We start from the raw sequence: 20355 nt of genomic DNA, 5'->3' as shown, positions 1-20355 counted from the left end.
GAGAGGTATTCCCTTCTCTGAGATGACGGAGAGCCTGCTGGACAAAATGGAAGTGATAGCCAGGGGATATAAAGCTGCCTCTACTTTGGATAGCCTCAGCTGGAGGGCTGAGGAAAGGAGCACACTGTAGCGATGAACTAACTTCTAGGTCAGAGAAATAGTTTGGGACATTGGGATGGTTCAGAAATTAGCTGTGAGTGTTAAGCATGGAAACTAGCTTTCCAATGAGCTTTGTCTTCTGGTCTGGTCTTGTGCCGATCCTGGATCACAGGTTTCAGCCTCCCTGCATGCTTTGGCATCCTGTGAATACCTTCTTACCCAGCTTTATGGTCTTACATGTTGTTTCTTTCACGTGCAATGCTTCCTTCTTTTTTTGCTTAAAAATTTTAAGTACTTCATAAATATGATTCCATTTATGATGGCCACGATTAGGTAAAATTGACCTGTGGAAATAGAAATCAAAAACTGGTTATCTGAGTATGAGAAATTCACTAGAAAGGGAGTGTGTGGGAACTTTTTGAGACATGAAAATGTTCTGGATGTTGTTTGAGTAACCCATGGCCGTGACACAGGGAGGGTACATTGTCAGAACTCAGCTGAATACCTAAGGTTTCTGTGCCTTATAGATTTTTTCAAGATTTATATTCACATTGTATTTAAATTAAAAGTTCCTTTGTATTAGAGATCCTAATCTATGACTGAAAATAATTACTTGAAAAATGAGTGAATTTAGAAGACAAATTGGCCATGAGCTGATGATGATCATAGCAGGGTGAGGACCACCCAGGTACTTTAGTCCGTAGGAAATAGAATTAGGGATAAGTTTATTTTGGTGCAGAACATTAAGAAATCTTATATATAATTTGTTGAAAATACACATTCCTTTGAGCGTTTTGAAGACTCCACATATGGAACCCTTGTTCTTACAATTTTACCTCTGTTTGACGTTAATACATAAATAAATAAACTTTTATGTAGTCTGTGTGTTTTTTCTGTACTGCTTATACCAATTTATTTTGCTAACTCTGTTACAATGTAAGTAGTTCTGCCATCAGAAAGTAAGCTATTTAGGACAAAATCCTATACTGATTGACATAGAGTAAGTGCATAATAAGCTTTGGGTGAAGTGAAAGTTTGAATAACCGAAATAGCAGAGGATATAGTCACCAACAGATGATGATTCCTTTGTGGCCAGGATTTTGATACTCCAGAAGATTTTTTTTTTTAATGGAAAGGGTTAAGCATTGTAGGAATTCCACCAGGCTTTGCTTGCTTCTGTGGACCCTTGTGGGGACTACTCTTCTTCTTCTTCTTTTTAATTTGTTAATTATTTTTTTATTTGATTATGTTTATATAGTTGATCAGGGTGGAAAGGATTGAGGGTGAGGGTTGGGGGAAAGTGGGAGAGACCATTGTTTCTAAATTTTCCTTTTCTTCTTCCTGTATCTGAGGGAAAGAGGGAGATAAGGAGAGAAGCCACACTCAGCCTCCCAACTACCCCAGTACCCAGGGATGGGGAACAACCACCTGTTATCAACCCAGGGTCCCCGATGTGGAGCATGTTCTGAGGGTTCTGCTTAATTGTTTTGATAGTTCTGAAATGCTGTCAATCTTGCCGATCCAAGGATGAGAAAATCCTCTCAATGTCCATTGGTTGATATACTCGACCTTAGAGTCTCCATTTGCCCAGATATTTGCTGCAAATATCTAGGGTAGTTGTCCAGTTTCTTCTGCCCTCCTTCCTCTGCTATGGTACCAGATGTCCTCTACATGCCCCAATGGGCTGCCAAAGCCTCTATGTGCATCTTGGGCCTGCCATCCACTGTTCTGTGTTTTCCCCTGAGGAGGCCCAGTTCTGGCATATACATTCCACAGTCAGACTACCAGTCCTGGGCATGAGTTCTCATTTGTCTGCACACCTCCACCTGTGCATTCCCCCAAACCCCATGCAAGCCCATACACCTAGTCCCCATAAAGGTGCTGCCAGGCAGCCAGTGGGCTTCGCCCAGCACGATTGGCATCCCGGATCACCTGACTCACCTTATTCAAACCCTATCTCCAGGGCTCATCGACCTGGCACCCACTGTGCAGGCAGACCTAAGGACCCAGGCTAGGCAACCTGGGCCCTGCCAGACCTCCCCTCACCCCCAGGGCTCATCGACCTGGCACCCACTGGGGCATGCAGCCCTAAGGACCCAGGCCAGGTGACCCAGGCCCCACCAGAGAGGGCTACTCTTCTGAAGGCTATTTGGACTAACTGGTGGAACTGCATTTAGGCTACTAAAAGAACTCAGGATTTTAGAGAGTCCTGGACTACTTTGGATTGCAGAAAGCTGAAGCTGTTTGGGAAGGAGCTGATGGCATTGCATAACCAACCAGCCAAGCAGCCCTCAAGGCTCATGTACTTGTAGTCAAGAACATGTGCCACGCAGCAGCAGACTACCCTACTGGCTGCATCTTTCTTCATGCATCAGTATGTTTTCTGGGTGCTTCTCAGTAACCTTCCTCTTCCCTGCTAGCTGTGTGCTTGCTGAGCTCTCCCACACTTGGTTTGTTGTCTTTGCTTCTGCTGTTGCCTCTCCCTGAAATGCCCTATTCATTCATTTACTTGGATTAGGAAAACAATTCCATGCTCTCACTCTTTCCCACTCCTTCAGCAACAAGTTTGAGGGCTTAATCTGTGTGGGGCAGATGATATAGTGGAGGAACTAAGGCACACAGGTCTATTAGAAGTTCAAAAAGTCATGGGGTTCTTTAGGAATTAAATTACATGGGATCAAGTTCTGGTTCAGTTTTATATTACCAGTGAACGTTTGCTGTGTTTCTAGTTCATGTTTTTTCAGAGCTCAAATATTCAAATAGATAGTATAGTTGGAAAAAACATGAAGCAGTTTCCCAAGCATTATTCTTGTTTCCATTTTTCTAAAATACGATGAAATTGATGTTGGTTATGTTTGTACTATTTTTACATTATTGTGTAAGGAAACTAAATTCTTGCTGAATCTTCTCGTATACTGTTAATATTGTATCTTTTGTATTTAACTCTGTTTTCACTAAAATTAATGTGTTTCTCTTTTGTCCCAGTTTCCTCTCATTTTTGGCAAATTAAACTCTCCATACATTGTAGACTATATATGTATTTTTAAATATTCTACATATATTAGAATTGTATTTTATCATCTTAAAGTTTTCTCAATCTTTTAGGCTAACCTACAGCCTTGCAGTTTCCTGGGCATTCGCTTTGCTTCTCTCTTTTTTTTCTCCCTGTTCAGTTATTTCTATATATGACTGAATTGTATTTGCTAATGTTTTGGTAAGAACCTACATACATGAAGGAACATGGCCCATAGTTATTTTGTTTTTAACTATTTTTTCCCCTTGATTTGAGTATCAGGATAACAATGCATTTTTTCCCCCTTACTCTTCTTATTATTTGATTTCCCCATTTTGGTAGAACTGATCCTCTGCTGGCTTTGTGGTGAAATTTTCCAGTAGGTCAATGATTGAGATATTGTAACTTCTGAAGTGCCTATGCTCGTGTGTATGATAATTTGAGAACAGATTTCTGGATTGGACATCACTTCATTCATATTTTATTTACCAGACTTCTTCATTTAAAGAAATTTTTGTTTATTCATATTCATTTGAAAAAAACAGAGATCTATGTACTGGTTTACTTCTCACTCACTCACTACACCTGAGGCTGGGCCAAACCAAAGCTGGGCTAATCCAGGCTTCCTATAGAGTGGCAGGGACTACTGGAGCCATCACCTGCTGCTTCCCACAGTGAGCATCAGCAGGAAGCTGGAGTTGGGAGTGGAACCAGGATTTGAACCCAGGCAACTCTGAGACAAGATACAGACCTCCTAAGTGGGATCTTAATTGCTGCTGCAGAAGCATGGCCTATAATTTTTCATTTCTGAATTTTTATTTTACACATATTGATGAAGTCTGTCCATTTTTCTTGTTATGGTGTGCTTTTCCAGTCTTTGAAATCTTTGCCTGGATCTTGATTCTGAAGATTTATTCTTTTTCTAAAAGTTTTTTTAGTGTCACATTTAACGTTAAATCCATGATTCATTTTGAATTAAGTTTTACATGGGTGTGACATTTAGGTTGAGGTTGAGGAAAAGGTGGTTTCTCCTCCATTAATCTATAGCTGTTTTGATGCCAGTCCCATACTGCTTGATTACTTTAACTGTAATAAAGTCTCAAAGTCAGACATATTTCTTCTATTTTTCCCCCAAATTGTACTACCTTGCCTGGTATTTTTGCCTTATTTGTAAATTAAAAAAATTTTTCTTATCTATATAAGAAGCCTTACTGGGATTTTGCTAAGATTTCATTAAATCTGTGTCACTTTGGGGGAGAATTGACATCTTTTATGTTTTTAGCATTGTGCCTGGGTATTTTTGATGATTATAATTGGTATTGTGGTTTAAGATTTGGATTCCACATATTTAGTACTGATACATAAGACTACAATTGATTCTTGTGTATCTTGGATCCTGTTGCCTTGTTGAACTTCAATATGCCTACTGATTCAGAGAATAATTTTTGCAGATTTAGGAGTTTCAACAGAGGTTATCACATCATCTGCATAAATAGACAGTTTTTTTTCTTTCTGATCTATATCCCTTTTATTTTTTTTTCTAGCCTTATTGCACTGGCTAGAACTTGGTCCTATGTTGAATAAGAATGGTGAGTGAACATCCTTGCCTTATTCCCAATTGTGGAAGGGAAGCACTCAGTCTCTCAACATGGAGTGTGATGTTAGCTATTATATTTGTACATTTCTTTAAAATTAATTTGAGGAAATTTCCCCATCATTTTCCTACTTTTCTATGCGATTTTGTCATCATAGATGTTGGATTTTGTCATAATCTTTTTGGTAATGACTAATAGAATCATTGTCATTTTACTTCTTTAGACTGTTAATGTGGTAAATTATATTGATTGATTTTTTTTCAGATGTTGAATGAGCTTTGCATCCCTGGAATGACATATTTAGTCATAGCCTATAGTTGTTTCTATATATGGCTGGATTGTGTTTGCTGATATTTTGGTATGAGCCTACATTCATGAGGGAACATGGCCCATAGTTACTTTGTTGTTTTTAGCTTTTTTCCCCCCTGCTTTGGGTATCAGGATAACAATGGATTATGATGTGAATTGAGAAGTATATCCTCTACTTCTTTGTTCAGGAAAGGATTCTGTGGACCTGGTGCTCGTTCTTCACTAAACGTTTGGTTAAATTCGCCAACAAAACCATCTGGTGCTAGCAGTTTCTTTTTGGAAAGCTTTTTAAGTTTCCTTAATTGTGTTGTTACACTGTTCAGATTATCTGTTTCTTACTGAGAAAGTTGTGGCAGTTTATTATTTTGAGGAATTGGTCCATTCATTTAAGGTGTCAGATTTATGTGTGAATTTTCAAACAGGTCTATGATTTTTTATTTGAATTACTATGGGTTTTTATCCCCTGTCGTAGACTGTCAGGTAGAAGCTGTATTCCCCAGGCCTGCCTCTCTCAGAAATTGTACGAATCGCAAAAGGATTTGAAATGTATAATATACTTTCTAACATGCTAAGACTTGTATGTAGTAATCAAAGAAGCAGATTCCTTTTTTTGATTCACAATAGAGGGAGGATGGGTAAGTTAAACTGAAATACCTTGATATACCTTGAAATACCTTGATACATGCAGGATTTTTGCTGTGGTAGAAGTAAAGGGATCCTGATTTCTGATGGATAGTTGGAAGGTAGATTTTAGACTTCTGATCCTTTTGAAAGTTCATTAACTTTAGACTTAAAGCAGGGTAAGAACAGTGATAGGAAAGACCTGGTGCCCAGGATGTGTCAACTGCTGTTCGCATCCACATCCGCTGAACTAGATGACCAAGACGTCCTTGCACTTGGTGTAGAGGACACTGAGCTGCCACTGGTGACGTTTAAAGACTTACTTAGAAGAGGGATCAGGTGGTTTAAGCAGGAAAACATTTTCATATTGCAAAAAGAGAGAGGTGGGTTCTGTAGAGTGAAGAGCTCAAGTTGGAACTGGGAAAAGAATCTGGAACAGATTATTTAGAAAGATGCATTGGTACTGCCTTTTCTGTAAGAAAGGTGGGGTGTTTGTGTGTACATGGAATAAATATTGTTTATTTGCTGAAAAAAATTATTGAGTTAGAGATAGAATTAAAAGTGGTTCCCTGCATCGTATGCAGATAGGAACAAGAAATGGTAACCTAAGATTTTGCACTGTTTAAATGCTAATATATCTCATTGAAATAAATTGTAAGCAGTTTTGAAGTCTTTTGGATGAGCAAGCAGGGATCCGAAGAGCCTTTCAGGTACAGGAGGGACAAGCCTTCTAATCAGAAGGTTTCTGATTAGAGAGCTCAGGTGTTGGTGAATTTTTTGAACAATTGTTTGCATAAAGACATTTCACTGGAGATCTGAGAGCAGGATGGAGAGTCTAGGCTAGAAGTTAGTGAGGTGTAATTGCTACCTGTTATAAAGGTTTCTGATCAGTAGTTTAACACTAACTAACTTGAAGGAAATTTTCAAAGAACAAAAGCACTGTGATTTGTTATTGGTATTATGTTGTTTTATGTTTAATGAGTAACTTGGTTAAAAAAAGAATAGGAGACACAGTTGCCAGTTATGTTCCTACTGTAAAGTCAGAAGATACAGCAACTGCATTGACTGATAGAATGATCCATGCAAATTGGAGTAATGAACTGATTCTAGTGAGTTGAAATAACAAGGTAAGGTCACAGACGTGGATTTTATTTTACTTAAGTCAGCTCCACAGGCCTAATTCTTCCAGAGAGTAAAAGCAGTATGAGTGGGAAAAGACTTACGTATCTAAGCGATCAATTAGCTCAATATATATATAGTATGATGTAGCTGCCAAAGAAAAAAGAATGTAATTTTTAGTTAGATGAATAGAATTATAGAAGGTGGTAGTGCTGGCCTACTCTGCATGAGTCAGACTGAGCCTGGAGTGTTTCTTTCATTTCCTGGGACCATTTTCATAAACAGAATAGCAACACAATAAGGTGAAAGCAGCCAAAATGTTCCTACAAACCACATCAAAGAGAGTGGGAGGTTTAACACAGAGAAGGCCCAGTCTAATTTCACCTGTTTAGACGTGAAAAATTAGCCTACACTTGCTACTTTCTCTTCAGAGAGGACCGTCCAAAAAGTGAAGAGATGGAGGGTTCCACCACCAGCTTTAAGGAAGAAAGAAACACACCCACACCTGTTTGTACACAGGCTGAGGGCCTGAGCAATTAATTACCAATTCTAAGAGAACAGCTTGTCAAAAGGCTGGAGTGGGGTCTTTGTTCTGCCTAGTTGCTTTAGAGCAATGAGTGGTATTGGAAGGGTGTTTTCTCTTGGGCTTTACTGCTACTTTGTGTTTCTTTAAAATAATTTTATTTCGGCGCCGTGCCGTGGCCTAGCAATGACAGTCCTCGCCTTGAGCATGCCGGGACCCTTGTGAGCACCGGTTCTATTCCCGGCAGCCCCACTTCCCATCCAGCTCCCTGCTTGTGGCCTGGGAAATCAGTCGAGGATGGCCCAAAGCCTTGGGACCCTGCACACGTGTGGGAAACCTGGAAGAAGTTCCTGGATCCTGGCTTCGGACTGGCTCAGCTCCAGCCATTGCAGTCACTTAGGGAGTGAATCATCAGATGGAGGATGTTCCTCTCTGTCCCTCGTCCTCTAGTATATCTGACTTAGCAATAAAGATAAAATAAATCTTTAAAAAAATAATACTTTTGTTTCCCTCATCCCCATAGTTTGTCATATTATTCTATATATTTTTAAAAATGTATATTTGTAGGGGAAAGTGACATTGAGAGGAGACAAGATCTTTCATCCATTGGTGCCCTTAAATGGTTGTAATTTCCAAGCCTTGTACAGGCAAAAGCTCCACAGAAGTTCCCCATATGGATAGCAGAGGTAAAAGCATTTGAGCCATCTTCTGTTTTTCAGAGCATGTTAGCAGAAAATTGGAATGGAAGTGGAGCAGCCAGGACTCAAACTGGCACTCCAGTAGGGATGCTAGCAGAATACTTAGCTCAGTATATCACAATGAGTGACTCCTGCCATATAATTGTTGTGAAGAGTAAGATAAAATTCACATACTGTGCAGTTTTCCTCTTTAAAGCATATGGTTCAGTAATTTTTAGTATATCCACAAGGTTGTGCAACCCTCAGCACTATCTAATTGCAGAGCATTTTTTCTCCTCATTCTAAAGGAAACCCTTCAGTCTCTCCCTGTTTCCTCTTTCTTCCTTCCCAGGAAGCATTAATCTACTTTCTGTTGCATATTCTGGACATTTCATGTAACCAGACTCCTACAATATGTAACCTCTTCTGTCTGACTTCTTTTGGCATATTTTCTTTTTTTTAAATTATTATTTTCCATGATACAGTTTTGTGAATATAGGTTCCCCTCCATCTCTCACTATACTTCCCCTCCAACCATTTCTTCCCATATTATCACAGTAGTATATCCCTTTATTAACAGTTACAAATTTAACATTCTGCTATTTAAATGTATCATGGCATCGTAGGTATAGGCAGTGGTAAAAAAATTCAGTATCAAATTGCCAAGATACATTTAACAATTTTATTGGGAGTCCTCCTTTTACACTGGAGTAGAGATGTATACTGCAATGTATCTTCACTTCCATTATGCTATTCTCCATATACAGTTCATCTATGAGAATGGATGTGTATGGTTGTTTACCTATATATCTATCTGCTCTCTCTTTTGCATAACAGTTGCCTATATCAGAGAGAACATATGGTATTTGTCCTGTGGGGACTGGTTTATTTCACTCAGCATATTGGTTTCTAGTTGGGACCATTTTGTTGCAAATGGCAAACTTCCCTTCTTTTTGATGACTGTGTAGTATTCCATAAAGTAGATGTACTACAATTTCTTTATCCATTCCTCTTTTGATGAACATCTGGGTTGTTCCCATGAATTCACTAACATGGATTGTGCTACTGTAAATATTGAAATGCAGGTTGATATCTCATATGCAGATTTCACTTCATTTGGATGTATTCCCAGGAATGGGACAGCTGAGTCATACAGCAGATCAGTTTTCAGTTGTCTGAGCACTCTTCATATTGACTTTGTAAGGGTTGTACTAGTCTACACTCCTACCTACCAACAACTTCGCCGGCAGATGTTAGTATATTTCTGTACGTAGGCCATTCTCACTGGAGTGAGATGGAACCTCAGTGTGGTTTTTATTTGCACTTCCCTAATATGTCTGTGTGTCATTTGAATTTCTTCTTTTGGAAAATGCCCGCTTATTCGTTATCTGTTGTATAGCATGCAGATTTTTTCCCATTCTGTTGGTTTCCTCTTCACTTAGTTGATCATTTCCTTTGCTGTATAGAAGCTTCTCAGTTTGATGTACTTCCATTTATTTGTTTTGACTTTGACTACCTGTACTTTTGGTAACCTTTTATTAATGTTTTTACTGTATTTCATTATTATTGTCATTATTTTAAATGCAGTTCCATAGACTCTGGGATTTCCCCTTACCCATCCCCAAATCCCTTCCTCTTACCAATTTCCCCCATATTTTGCAGTAGCATAGTCCTTAATAAACAGTCACATGCTCATCATTCTCTATTTAAGTGTCTTGGTAACCTTTTTTTCCTTTCTTTTTTTTAGATTTATTTATTTATTTATTTCATATTAATTACATTGCATTATGTGACACAGTTTCATAGGCTCTGGGATTCCCTCCACCCCTCTCCAGACCCTCCCCTCATGGTGGATTCCTCCAATTTGGTGCAATATTACAGTCCAAGTTCAGTGAAGATTCTTTTATTGCAAGCATATACTAAGCATAGAATCCAACGTCTTATTGTCCAGATAAATTCAATGTTAACCTTTCTAAGAAGTTTTTACCAATGCCCATATCTTGCAGAGTGCTTCCTATATTTTCTTCTAGTAGTTTCTAGGTGCAGATTTAGGTCCTTGATCAATTTAGAGCTGATTTTTATATAAAGTGAAAGGTGGACATCTTGCTTCTTCTGCAAGCAGATATCCAATTGTCTCTTGCTAAAGAGATTTTAGTATATTTTCAGAGTTCATCTGTGTTGCAGCATTAATTGTTGTGGCATTTGCTTTCCTGGCTATGTAATCTTTCATTGTGTGAAGGTACCACATTTTACGTATGTGTTCATCAGTTGATGGACATCGATATGGTTTGCACTTTTTATTCATTGTATATCCTGCTGGATGTGTGCAAATTTTTAGATTTTAATATTGTTTACAGAGTTGAGAGGGATGCATGTCCATTTGGACTTTTGATTAGGATGAAGAAGGTTGAGTATGGAGGAAGACAGGTAGGACAAATGTTACAGTTCTTTTCTTTAGGTCTCCTGATCTGCTGGGGAAGAGTGATCTACTCCTTGCTGTCAAAGTACGTCAGCACCAACAGATGAGGGACAGTCACTTGATGACACCTTAGAGACCCAGATGTGGGAAGAATGTTCCAAGGTTGTTACTGAGTTGTTTTGATAGTTCTGAAATGTCATCAGCTTTGTTACTCCAGGATTGAGAAAATTTTTCCAAGGTCTGTTGACTAACTACGTCTACTAAGTATCAGACACTTGCTGCAAAGCTTGGCAAAGAGAATTGTCCAAACTGTTCTGCTTTCCATTTTTTGACAAGGTACTCGACATCCTTGGCTGGCCTAGAAGAGCTATTTTCTTATGTTTTCTGTGTGCATCTGGGATTCTGACCACCGCACAGGCATCCGCAACTGAGGAGGCCCAGTACTGATACATGCTCTCTAATGTCAAATATCTTGTCATTTTCCCTGTGGCTGGGATTTGAGTCTAGCGATCTAGTTGGGAAGTCCCTCAAGAAACCATGCCTGGGGTGACCTCAGACTTGACTCTCAGGTGCACCAGCTAGATTAGGGTCAGGTTCTGTCACCTGTACGAGCCAGTGCACATACCAGTGGATGCAGCTTCTTGGTCACTTCCTCCCCCAGTCCCATCTCTCATGTAAACTGAGAGATGCAGCAGCCTAGGTTATCCCAGCCTGCCACAGACTCATTCCTCACAAACACCAGCAGGTGCTGCAGCTTAGTTGGGGAGACGCCCAATAATGCTCCCAGCCCCAGTTTGTGTGTGTGTTGGTGCATACTGCTGCCTAGCCCTAGTCCATCCTCCATCCCATCTGGCTCTTGTGCACAATCATGAGTGCTGTAGCTTAGTCCATTCTGCCTCTAGACCCAGCCAACACATATGCTGACAGGTGCTGTTGCCTTATCCAGCCTGATCTGCCCCCAGCCCTAGCTCTCATACTCACCAGCAGGAGCTGCATTCCAGCAGAAGAGAGCCCAGAGTTCCCTACCAAAGCCACTCCCAGTCCCGGATCTTGTGCCTGCCAAGGGGTGCTGTGGTCCAACTTACACACATTCCTAGCAATAGCCAGCTGATGTGACAGCCTTGCCTGGCTGGCCCACACCCATTCTCTCTCTCTCTTTCCTACCAGTAAGTTTGGCAGGATAGCTTAGCCTGAACCACTCCCAGACCCACTCTCATGTAAACTGGCAGTTGCCATGGCCTAGACTGGTCTGTCCCACACATGTTCTGGCTTTTGCTAGCACCATCAGGTGCTGGAGCCTAGCCCTGTCTGGCCCCAGCCCCACATGCATGCTGATGAGTGCTGCAGCCTTGACCAGCCCAGTTTACTCACAGCCCTGGCTCTCACATTCACCAGTGGGACTACAGCCTAGCAGGGAAGTCCCCAGAGTTCCCCTACCAGGCCCATTTCCAGGCCCAGATCTTGTGCATGCTAATTGGTGCTTCAACCCTGCCTGACAGCCTGTCTGCAATCTTGGCCCTCACTTTTGGCACAAAAGCCCACATCCTGTCCTGTCCACATCTGTGTCCTGACCCCAGACCCTGCTCACACAAATGCTGACAAGCCTTGCCTGATCTTGTGTGCAAATTTTTATATAATGTAATTATTTTCACTTTTATGTAAAGAGTGTAATTGCTGGGTCATGTGGCAACTACTTTTTGAGGAACTTCAATCACACCATTTTATATTCCTGCCAGTAATGTGTATAAGAGTTCCCGGGGCCAATGCAATGGCTAAGCTGGCTAATCTTGCGCCTGCAATCCCTATCATCCTAAATGGGCACAAGTTTGTATCCCAGCTGTTCCACTTCCCATCCAGATCCCTGCTTGTGGCCTGGGAAAGCAACGGAGGACAGCCCAAAGCCTTTATCCCTGCACTCATGTGGGAGGCCTGGAGGAGGTTTTTGGCTCCTGACTTCAGATCAGCCCATTTCCAGCCATTGTGGCCATCTGGGGAGTAAACCAGCAGATACAAGCGTGCTTTCTCTCTCTCTCTCTCAATCTGCCTTTCCAATAACAAGAAATACATCTTTAAAAATATGTATTTTCACATCCTTGACAATGTTTTATTTAGCTTTTTTATTATAGTCACACTCAGTGACTTGAAGTGATATCTGTTTTGTTATGATTTTCATATCCTTACTGATTGATGGTATTCAGCATCTTCTTGTGTTTATTGGCCATTTGTATATATACTTTGGGGGAAGAAATGTCCCTTATGAATTTTTACATCTTACTGCTGAGTTTTAAGTGCTCTTTACATGTTATAGACACTAAATCCTCTTCATATATACAACTTTTAAATATTGTCTTCCATTCTTTTACTGCCTTTCGATTTTTAAATAAATAATAGCATTTTTATAGAAAGGTTTATTCATGTATTTGAAAGAGTGACAGAGGGAAAAATAGAAACATTCCATCTGCTAGTTCAGTCCCCCAATGACTAGGACCAGGCTGAAACCAGAAGCTTTATTCAAGTCTCCCACATGGGTTGAAAGGGCCCAGATGCTTGAGTCATCTTCTTCTCTCCTAGACACAAAATCATGTAGCTGGATCAGAAGCAGAGCAGTTAGGAATTGAACTGTTACTTCAGTTTGGAATGCCAGCATTGCAAGTGGTAGCTTAGCCTACTGAACCACAATACCAGCCCCTGACTTTCTTAACATTGTCATTTTAAGCACTATGAGTGTTAGATTTTGTGAAGTTCAACTTATCTACCTTTCCCTCGACTGTTTATGTTCTCAGTGTCATATCTAAAAACTCCTTGCCTAAAACTAGATCAGAAAAATTTGGCACTTGTTTTCTTTGAGAAATATTTATATTTTAATCTGTTTGGGGTTAATTTTTGTGTGTGTCATGAGATAGGGACACAGATTCTTTATACTGCATGATGTGGTACTGCATACTGCATGACGTCCACTTGTCCTGATGTCGCTTTTTGAAAAGACCATTCTTGTTGAATTGCATTGGAGCTCTTGTCAAAAATCAGTTGACTAGAGAATCCAAGTACCTATGAAACTGTGTCACATAATACAATGTAATTAATGAATTAAAAATAATAAATAAAAAAAAACTAAAAAAAAAAATAAAAGAAAAATCAGTTGACTAGTATGGAGAGGGGTTGGGGGAATCCCCGAATCTATGATACTGTGTCGCATAATGCAATGTAATTTAAAAAACCAGTTTACTATGAATGGGTGTGTAAGTGCTGTGCAGAATATCTTGTGCTACAACATAGATCAGTAAACTACTTTGCTGCTAATCTTGCCAGGGAAGTAAAATTGGTTTGTGGTTGTTTGATGTATATCTTGGAGCAATTGTCTTATCTCCTTATGACTTAGTAAACTTTAACTAATGAGGATATGTTTGTGTAAGTAACACTGCTCTAGATCCTTGCTACTTTAAGTGCCATTGAGCAGCAGCATAGGTACACATACCTGTTAGAAACTCAGGACATATCCCAGTTACACTGGGTTAGGATCTGTTTTTTCTCAAGATCTTCAAGTGATTCCTATGCACATTAAGTTTTGAGCAACATTGCTCAATAATCAACTTCAGGGAACATTAAACATCTATTTAAAAGTGAGCATTTAGCCTAGCAATGAAGATACCCACATTCCATATCAAGTGTCTGGGTTCACTTCCTGGCTTCAGACTCATTTCCTGCTACTACAAAACCTGGTAACAATGGTTATGGCTCAAGTGATGGATTCTCATCTCCCGTTTGAGAGCCATGGATTACATGCCCAACTTCTGTCTCTGGCCATAACCCAGTCCTCGCAATTGCAGACATTTTGAAAGTGAACCAGCAAACGAAAACACGCTCGCTGCTTCTCCCTTTTCTTCTCTCATGCCCCATGAGAGAGAGATCTGTTCAGTAACAAGATATTGATGAATTGATAAATGATTAAGACTTGAGAAAGTAAGAGTAAATGTGAGTATGGTGAAGAGAATATCTGGAATGTCTTAAGTAGCAGAAGGTCAAAGGGGCCTTCAACAGAACTTCAGAGCCAGGCTGCATCTGAGTGTTTCTGTTACTGCTGCACTGAACTTGATAGTTTTGTTTGCTTGTGAATAACTCCTTCTAAAGAAAATTATAAAGGATATTTAGGGCTATAGGGAAAGAAGCAAGAGGAAACAGGAAGGCACAAGACTAACAAAGCAACCTTGGGAGAAGCTAATTCCCCACCTTAGAACTGCTTTTCCCCATCTTTAAATTGAGAAACTGACATTTGGTTAACAGGCCCCGTGGAATCACAGTGAAAATTCCAACAGCAGTGTTGTCATAAAATCAGAACACCTTGACTATTTGAATGGAGGGTTAGGGCAGGGAGAGGCACTTCTTTGGAAACTCAGTGTCTGAAAATACAGGCCCCATTAACAGAAGGGACTTGCCCCTGTGGTGTTGAAATTCCAAGTATGTGATCTGAAAAAAGTATGTACAAATACTTCTAAACTTATGATAAGCCCATCACCAGGTGAAAATATCATAAGTTGAAAGTGCATTTATACACCTAACCTGCTGAACTTCCTAGTGTAGCAACACACTTCAGCATAGCATGGCAGTGGTTTCCTAGTGCTCACAGGGCTCACTGGGAGCTGTGGCTTCCTGCAGCTGCCCAGCATCACATGAGACAGGCATATTGCACATTGACAGTCTAGAAAAAGACAACAATTCAACATTTGAAGTCTTATTTCTACTGAATGCATATAACATTGACATCATCATAAAAAAAATCACAAGTTGAGATGTTGTCACAGATCATCTGTGCAAAGAAATTAGTTAATATGCAATTAATTATTTTTAAGTGAGTGGCTTGTAATTGACAAGCTGTTTACAATGCCATCTTGTTTTTCTTGGTTATAGAAATAAAGGTTTTCAAAGATAGACTTAGGAATGGAGTCTTCAATTTTCTTATAAGGTCTTGGAGTTCTCAGCTAGGAATTCTCCTGTAGCAAGAATTTTGAGACTAAGGATAGATTATAGTTCTGTACTACAAACATCACGAGTTAGAACCCCAAATGAAATTCATGTTTGTGATCATCCATAGGATCTGGGCTTAAGGCTTGATTTTTCAAATGGTAAATTTTGCATATGTTTATGAAAAGGGATTTTTTTCAGCCCTTAAAATATTTAAATATCAAAGTTCATAAGCTAACTATAAACTATTTTAAATAGTAAAACAGGTCTTATAATAATACTTGGAAGAATTTTATAAATATTGTTTATGACAGCTGGAAATTAAAGTCTTGGGCAGGTATTGTGGTACACCAAGTTCAGCTGCTTCTTGGGCCACCCACATCCTGTATTGGAGGATTGATTACTTGCTTGATTACTGGCTAGTCTGCTTTCAATCCAGCTTCCTGTTAACGCTGATGGAAAAGGGGACAGAAGATACTCCAAATACCTGGGTCTTCCTCATGTGAAAAACAGGGTGAAATTACTGGCTCCTGGCTTTGACCTGGCCCTTGTGGCTATATGGGGCAAGAACTAGTGGATGGCAGATCTCTGTTTCTTTCTTTTACTGTCGTTCTGCCTTTCAAATAAATAATTTTTTTAGAAGTCTGAAATGACAACTCAATCCTTTTAAACTTAACACTGCTTAAATCATGTAAGAGGAATGGACCTTATCTATAGCTTAAGTGAATCATGTATTGATTTATGCTCATCATAGAGACTTTTCCCCTACTATCCCAAATAACAGCCAAGGGCAGCAAAGTATCTTCCATATATCCCACCTTTTCCTGAGTAAGCAGGAGGTAGCTGAGATACTCCTATGGTTTCTATCCCATACTTCCACATTCATTCCTCTTCTTCCAGTCTGGGTTGTCCGTTTCCCTTCCCCTTCCCTTTCCTTGTTTTTCTAGAGAGTGCATATTCATCTACTGACAGAAATGCCTGCAGCGGCTAGGGCTAGAGCCAGGAAACAGGAATGCAATCTAGGTCTTCCATGTGGGTGGCACAGACCCTGCTGTTTGGGCTGCCTCCATACGTCTGCTTGGCGGGAAGCTGGAGCCAGAGCAGAGAATTGAATGTGGGCGCTCTGATGTGGGATTCACGTTTCCTAATCAAAGAAGGCCAAGGACCTTCTTCTAATGTTTCAACCGAAGGCAGAGGAAAGCTTGGGCATCCTTTGGTCTTGTTATTGCTGAGAACTGGTCTGAAGCTGCTGCCAGTGCACCTTAAATATGCAGGTCAGTCTCAGTTTGTAGTAAAGGTTTGCTCTTAATTGTTTCTACATTTCATTGTGATTTCACACAGATTTTCTCTATCAGAATTGTAAACCAGTAGGATTTTGGTCTAAAATCTAAGATATTGCTACATCAAATCATTAAAAGTAAATACTAAAAGACAAAAGGAGGTCTTTTCTACTTGGACATAACTCTGTAAGGACAAAATGAACAGCAGTTTAGGCATGAACTGCTTAGCAAACATCTTGGCAAGCTGCAAGGTACCATCTGCTGGTGTTAATTATCCAGTTTGGGACCTCTAATGGCTTTTGACCTTCTTTTATATTGTCATAGTCCACTTGTGCTGCTCTAACAAAATACTCAAGACTGGGTAATTTATAAGAGCAGAAGTTTATGTTTTCACAGTTCTGCGGGCTAGAAAATCCAATATCCAGATGCCAGCAGGTTGGCTGTGTGGTGAGGGTCCAGTCTGTGCTTCCAAGATGGTGTTTTGAATGCTGCTTGCTCCTGGACTGGGCTGGGGTGAAGGGCAGGGTGGAGTAAGGAAGATACAAGCTCTTTACCTTCTGGACAGAGAGGCCTAACTAATTCCCTCCAGACTTTTAAGAAGGTTATTGATCACCTCTTAAATGCCCAACCCCTTGATATGATGCACTGAGGATTTAAACTTTTTATGTAAAAGTTTGTTTATTTGAAAGTCAGTTACAGAGAAAGAGATTGGTTCACTCTCTAAATGTTTGCCAGCCAAAACCCAGAGCTAAGAGCTTCATCTAGTCTCCGACCTGGGTGCAGGGACCCCAAGGACTTGGGTCATCTTCTGCTTTCCCAGAAACACTAACAGGGAGCTAGATAGGAATTAGTGCATCTGGGACATGACCCAGCACCTGTATGGGATGCCAGTGTTGCAGGCACAGCTTAACCTGCTACAACATGGCAAGATTCCAGGATTTAAGCTTTGGAAGGAGTACAAACATTCAAAATACAAGACTCTACTTTTATTTCTCTCTGTTTCAGTTTTCTGTCATTATCATTATTATTTTTTCTCTTGGATTAAATTTGAACTCAAAGGCAAAGCTGCAAACTGTTTTTACAAATGTGTTAAATGTGGAGACGTTTGTCTTTCATTCTTCCTTGTGGACACTTGGAGGACATAATCTGTTTTATTTTGGTTTCAGGGAACTTCACTTTTTCCTGCTCCCATGACTGTGTAACTGGAAATGAATTCTGAGTGATGATGAGACAGAAAAGCAGAGAGAAGGATAGGCCTCTAAAAAGTCCTGAAATCACTTTCTGTTTTTGGGAAAGCTTGAGCCCCAGAGACGGTCTCTGAGCTTCCTTGTCTTCTTGATGTGCTGTCCAAGGCAGATGCTCTAAGCCTTTTGTCTCATCAAGCTTCTTTCTTCTCCTGTACATTTTAAAGTTGACATTGTTCTCTTCCCTCAAGAAAACAGCAGACCTGAACCACTTCCATTTCCTTTTTTCTTTACCTTTTTACCCTGCTTCTTGCATGCTGGGGGTGGAGGGAATTCACTCTCCCAGTCTCTTTAACAGTGCTGCCAACCTCCAGGACTGTGTTCTAACATTGTCCTCATCCTTGCTGTATTTTATGTCCTGGCTTCTTCTGTGCGCCAGTGCTTGCTTTCCCATCCTCAATGCTGCTCCTGTCTTAAGCATGGTATTTGGTAGTAGTAATCTGGGTCATGGTCTCTGCTTGCCCAGTTCCCAGTCTTTCCATGTCTACTTTCATTCTTGCTTCTTTTTTTTTTTTCTTTTAAAGATTTATTTATTTTTTATTACAAAGGCAGATATACAGAGAGGAGGAGAGACAGAGAGGAAGATCTTCCATCCGATGATTCACTCCCCAAGTGAGCCACAACAGCCAGTGCTGCGCTGATCCGATGCCGGGAACCTGGAACCTCACAGGGTCTCCCACGCGGGTGCAGTGTCCCAATGCTTTGGGCCGTCCTCGACTGCTTTCCCAGGCCACAAGCAGGAAGCGGGATGGGAAGTGGAGCTGCCGGGATTAGAACCGGCGCCCATATGGGATCCCGGGGCATTCAAGGCGAGGACTATAGTTGCTAGGCCACGCCACCGGGCCTCATTCTTGCTTCTATCCCACCCCTTCTCAGGAACTACTCTCCAGTAAGTCTCTTGTGGTGTCCAATGACCAATTCCAGGGTCATGCTCCCCCATTTGTCTGCCATTTCTGCAGTATCAGTTATTTTTAATCCACGACTCATAGGAGGATAGACTGAGTTCAGGTGTGGACACTGGGGACTGTGAGGCTCCTCTTGTGTTGGTTTATAATTTCCAAAGAAAGCAGACTAATTGATCACTCTGAATAACTCAATCTCAGCTCAGTTAATAGTGGTTTCTAGTGTCATGATCTAAACTCAGGTTAGTATAATGACTCTCAGAGAGAAAGCCAGTGTTTTTCCACTGCCTCCCAACCTTTTAAAATCAAAACAATGTAATAAAACTGGAGAATCAAGATGGCGGAATAGGGTAAGGACACGTTTATACAGACGGAAAAACATTTAACCAGGATGAAGCAGAGAGGACATATTTCAGGAAATAGGAAAGGACAGAACAACAGCAGAGGGGCACCTGGAGACTGACAGACACAGGAAAGCAGCGGGTACAGCAGTGTGGCGTTGCAGAGACTGATATTCCACACGGCGATCTGAACTCCACAGGAGCCGGAACTCCACCAGCAACCAGGTGGGAAGGGACTTTCACTGGGAGCTCGGGGGTGAACCCAGACAAAGAACTGTCCGTTCTGCTGGTCCGTTTGATTTGATCAGGAGCAGAGACAGAGCAGCAGATCTCAGACGGGCAGTGTGAGAACAGAGTGGATTTCACAGTCCAGTCAGCCCCCTAGAGCTGAATTGGGCGCCATTTTGCATAAGGAGGAAAGGGCGAGGGAGAGGACTGAGCATGCGCTGAGCTGGGAGTGAGCTCATTTCTGTCTGGGTGAACTGCAACGACGTGGCATTCTACAGGTTCCACTCAGGGCAGGTCTGGGATAGCCCTCGCATCTGACAGCCAGCAAATCAAGAACCCTAGTGGTTGTACGGCAGGTGCCATTTTGGGCACTGTGGCAATAGCTTTGGGACTGCAGGGGACAACAGTGAACTGCGCATGTGCTGATCTTGCGGGAACTTGCTGAGGTCCAAGATTGCACTGGTCCTGTAGGAAAATAATACTGACTGTCATCGTACGGGTCAAAATAGGTCCGTGTGGGACCCAGACCTAATGTCCAACAGGTTCCGACAAGATCAGCGCCACCAACAACCTAATTATATAGGACACCTGGTGTCTCTCTAATCCTGGGACCTGCTCCAACCGGAAGTGGGAGAAAGGTTGCAGAGACAACGGTGCAGCCTCACCACAGTATCACAGGAGGTGGTGAGTGGTGAGCCAAGAGCTGGGGCTGTGGAGACCACAGTGGAAATCTGACATAAGAACCCAGACCTGGAACTTGCTGGAGGTTGTGGCACAAGTGGATGCAAGAACAGTTGTGTGCCAACGACAACAAAGAAAATCGCATTGTAGACCTGTGGCTGACACAGCTTAGAAACTTACCCCAAGGAGAAGACGCTGCTAACCAGAAGTACAATGATCAAGAGCAAAAGAAGAGACATAGGCACAATGAATATTGCCGAAAACTCTCCTGCAAGGGAGCAAAACCCTATGCCAATCTCAGAGTTAACTGAGGAAGACATCGAGAAAATGGGGCACACAGAATCC

The 20355-nt window shown here is 41.1% G+C and overlaps 1 protein-coding gene across 9 annotated transcripts in view; it reads left to right on the top strand.

Annotated features, from left to right (window-relative positions):
- AAK1 (AP2 associated kinase 1) overlaps window positions 1-20355 on the top strand; it is a 170747-nt gene that overhangs the window by 79545 nt on the left and 70847 nt on the right. Inside the window, exon 2 of one of the 9 annotated variants that reach the window (XM_058667917.1) lies at window positions 4657-4701. The exons of the other annotated variants lie outside the window; for them this stretch is intronic. Within the exon in view, the coding sequence (XP_058523900.1) occupies window positions 4699-4701 (3 nt within the window). The 5' untranslated portion in view covers window positions 4657-4698. The remainder of the gene's footprint in view (window positions 1-4656; window positions 4702-20355) is intronic. 9 annotated transcript variants of the gene reach the window in all.

The sequence above is a fragment of the Ochotona princeps genome, chromosome 8, assembly GCF_030435755.1.
Source record: "Ochotona princeps isolate mOchPri1 chromosome 8, mOchPri1.hap1, whole genome shotgun sequence".
Lineage (NCBI taxonomy): Eukaryota > Metazoa > Chordata > Mammalia > Lagomorpha > Ochotonidae > Ochotona > Ochotona princeps.
This window is presented reverse-complemented; position numbering and strand designations above follow the sequence as displayed.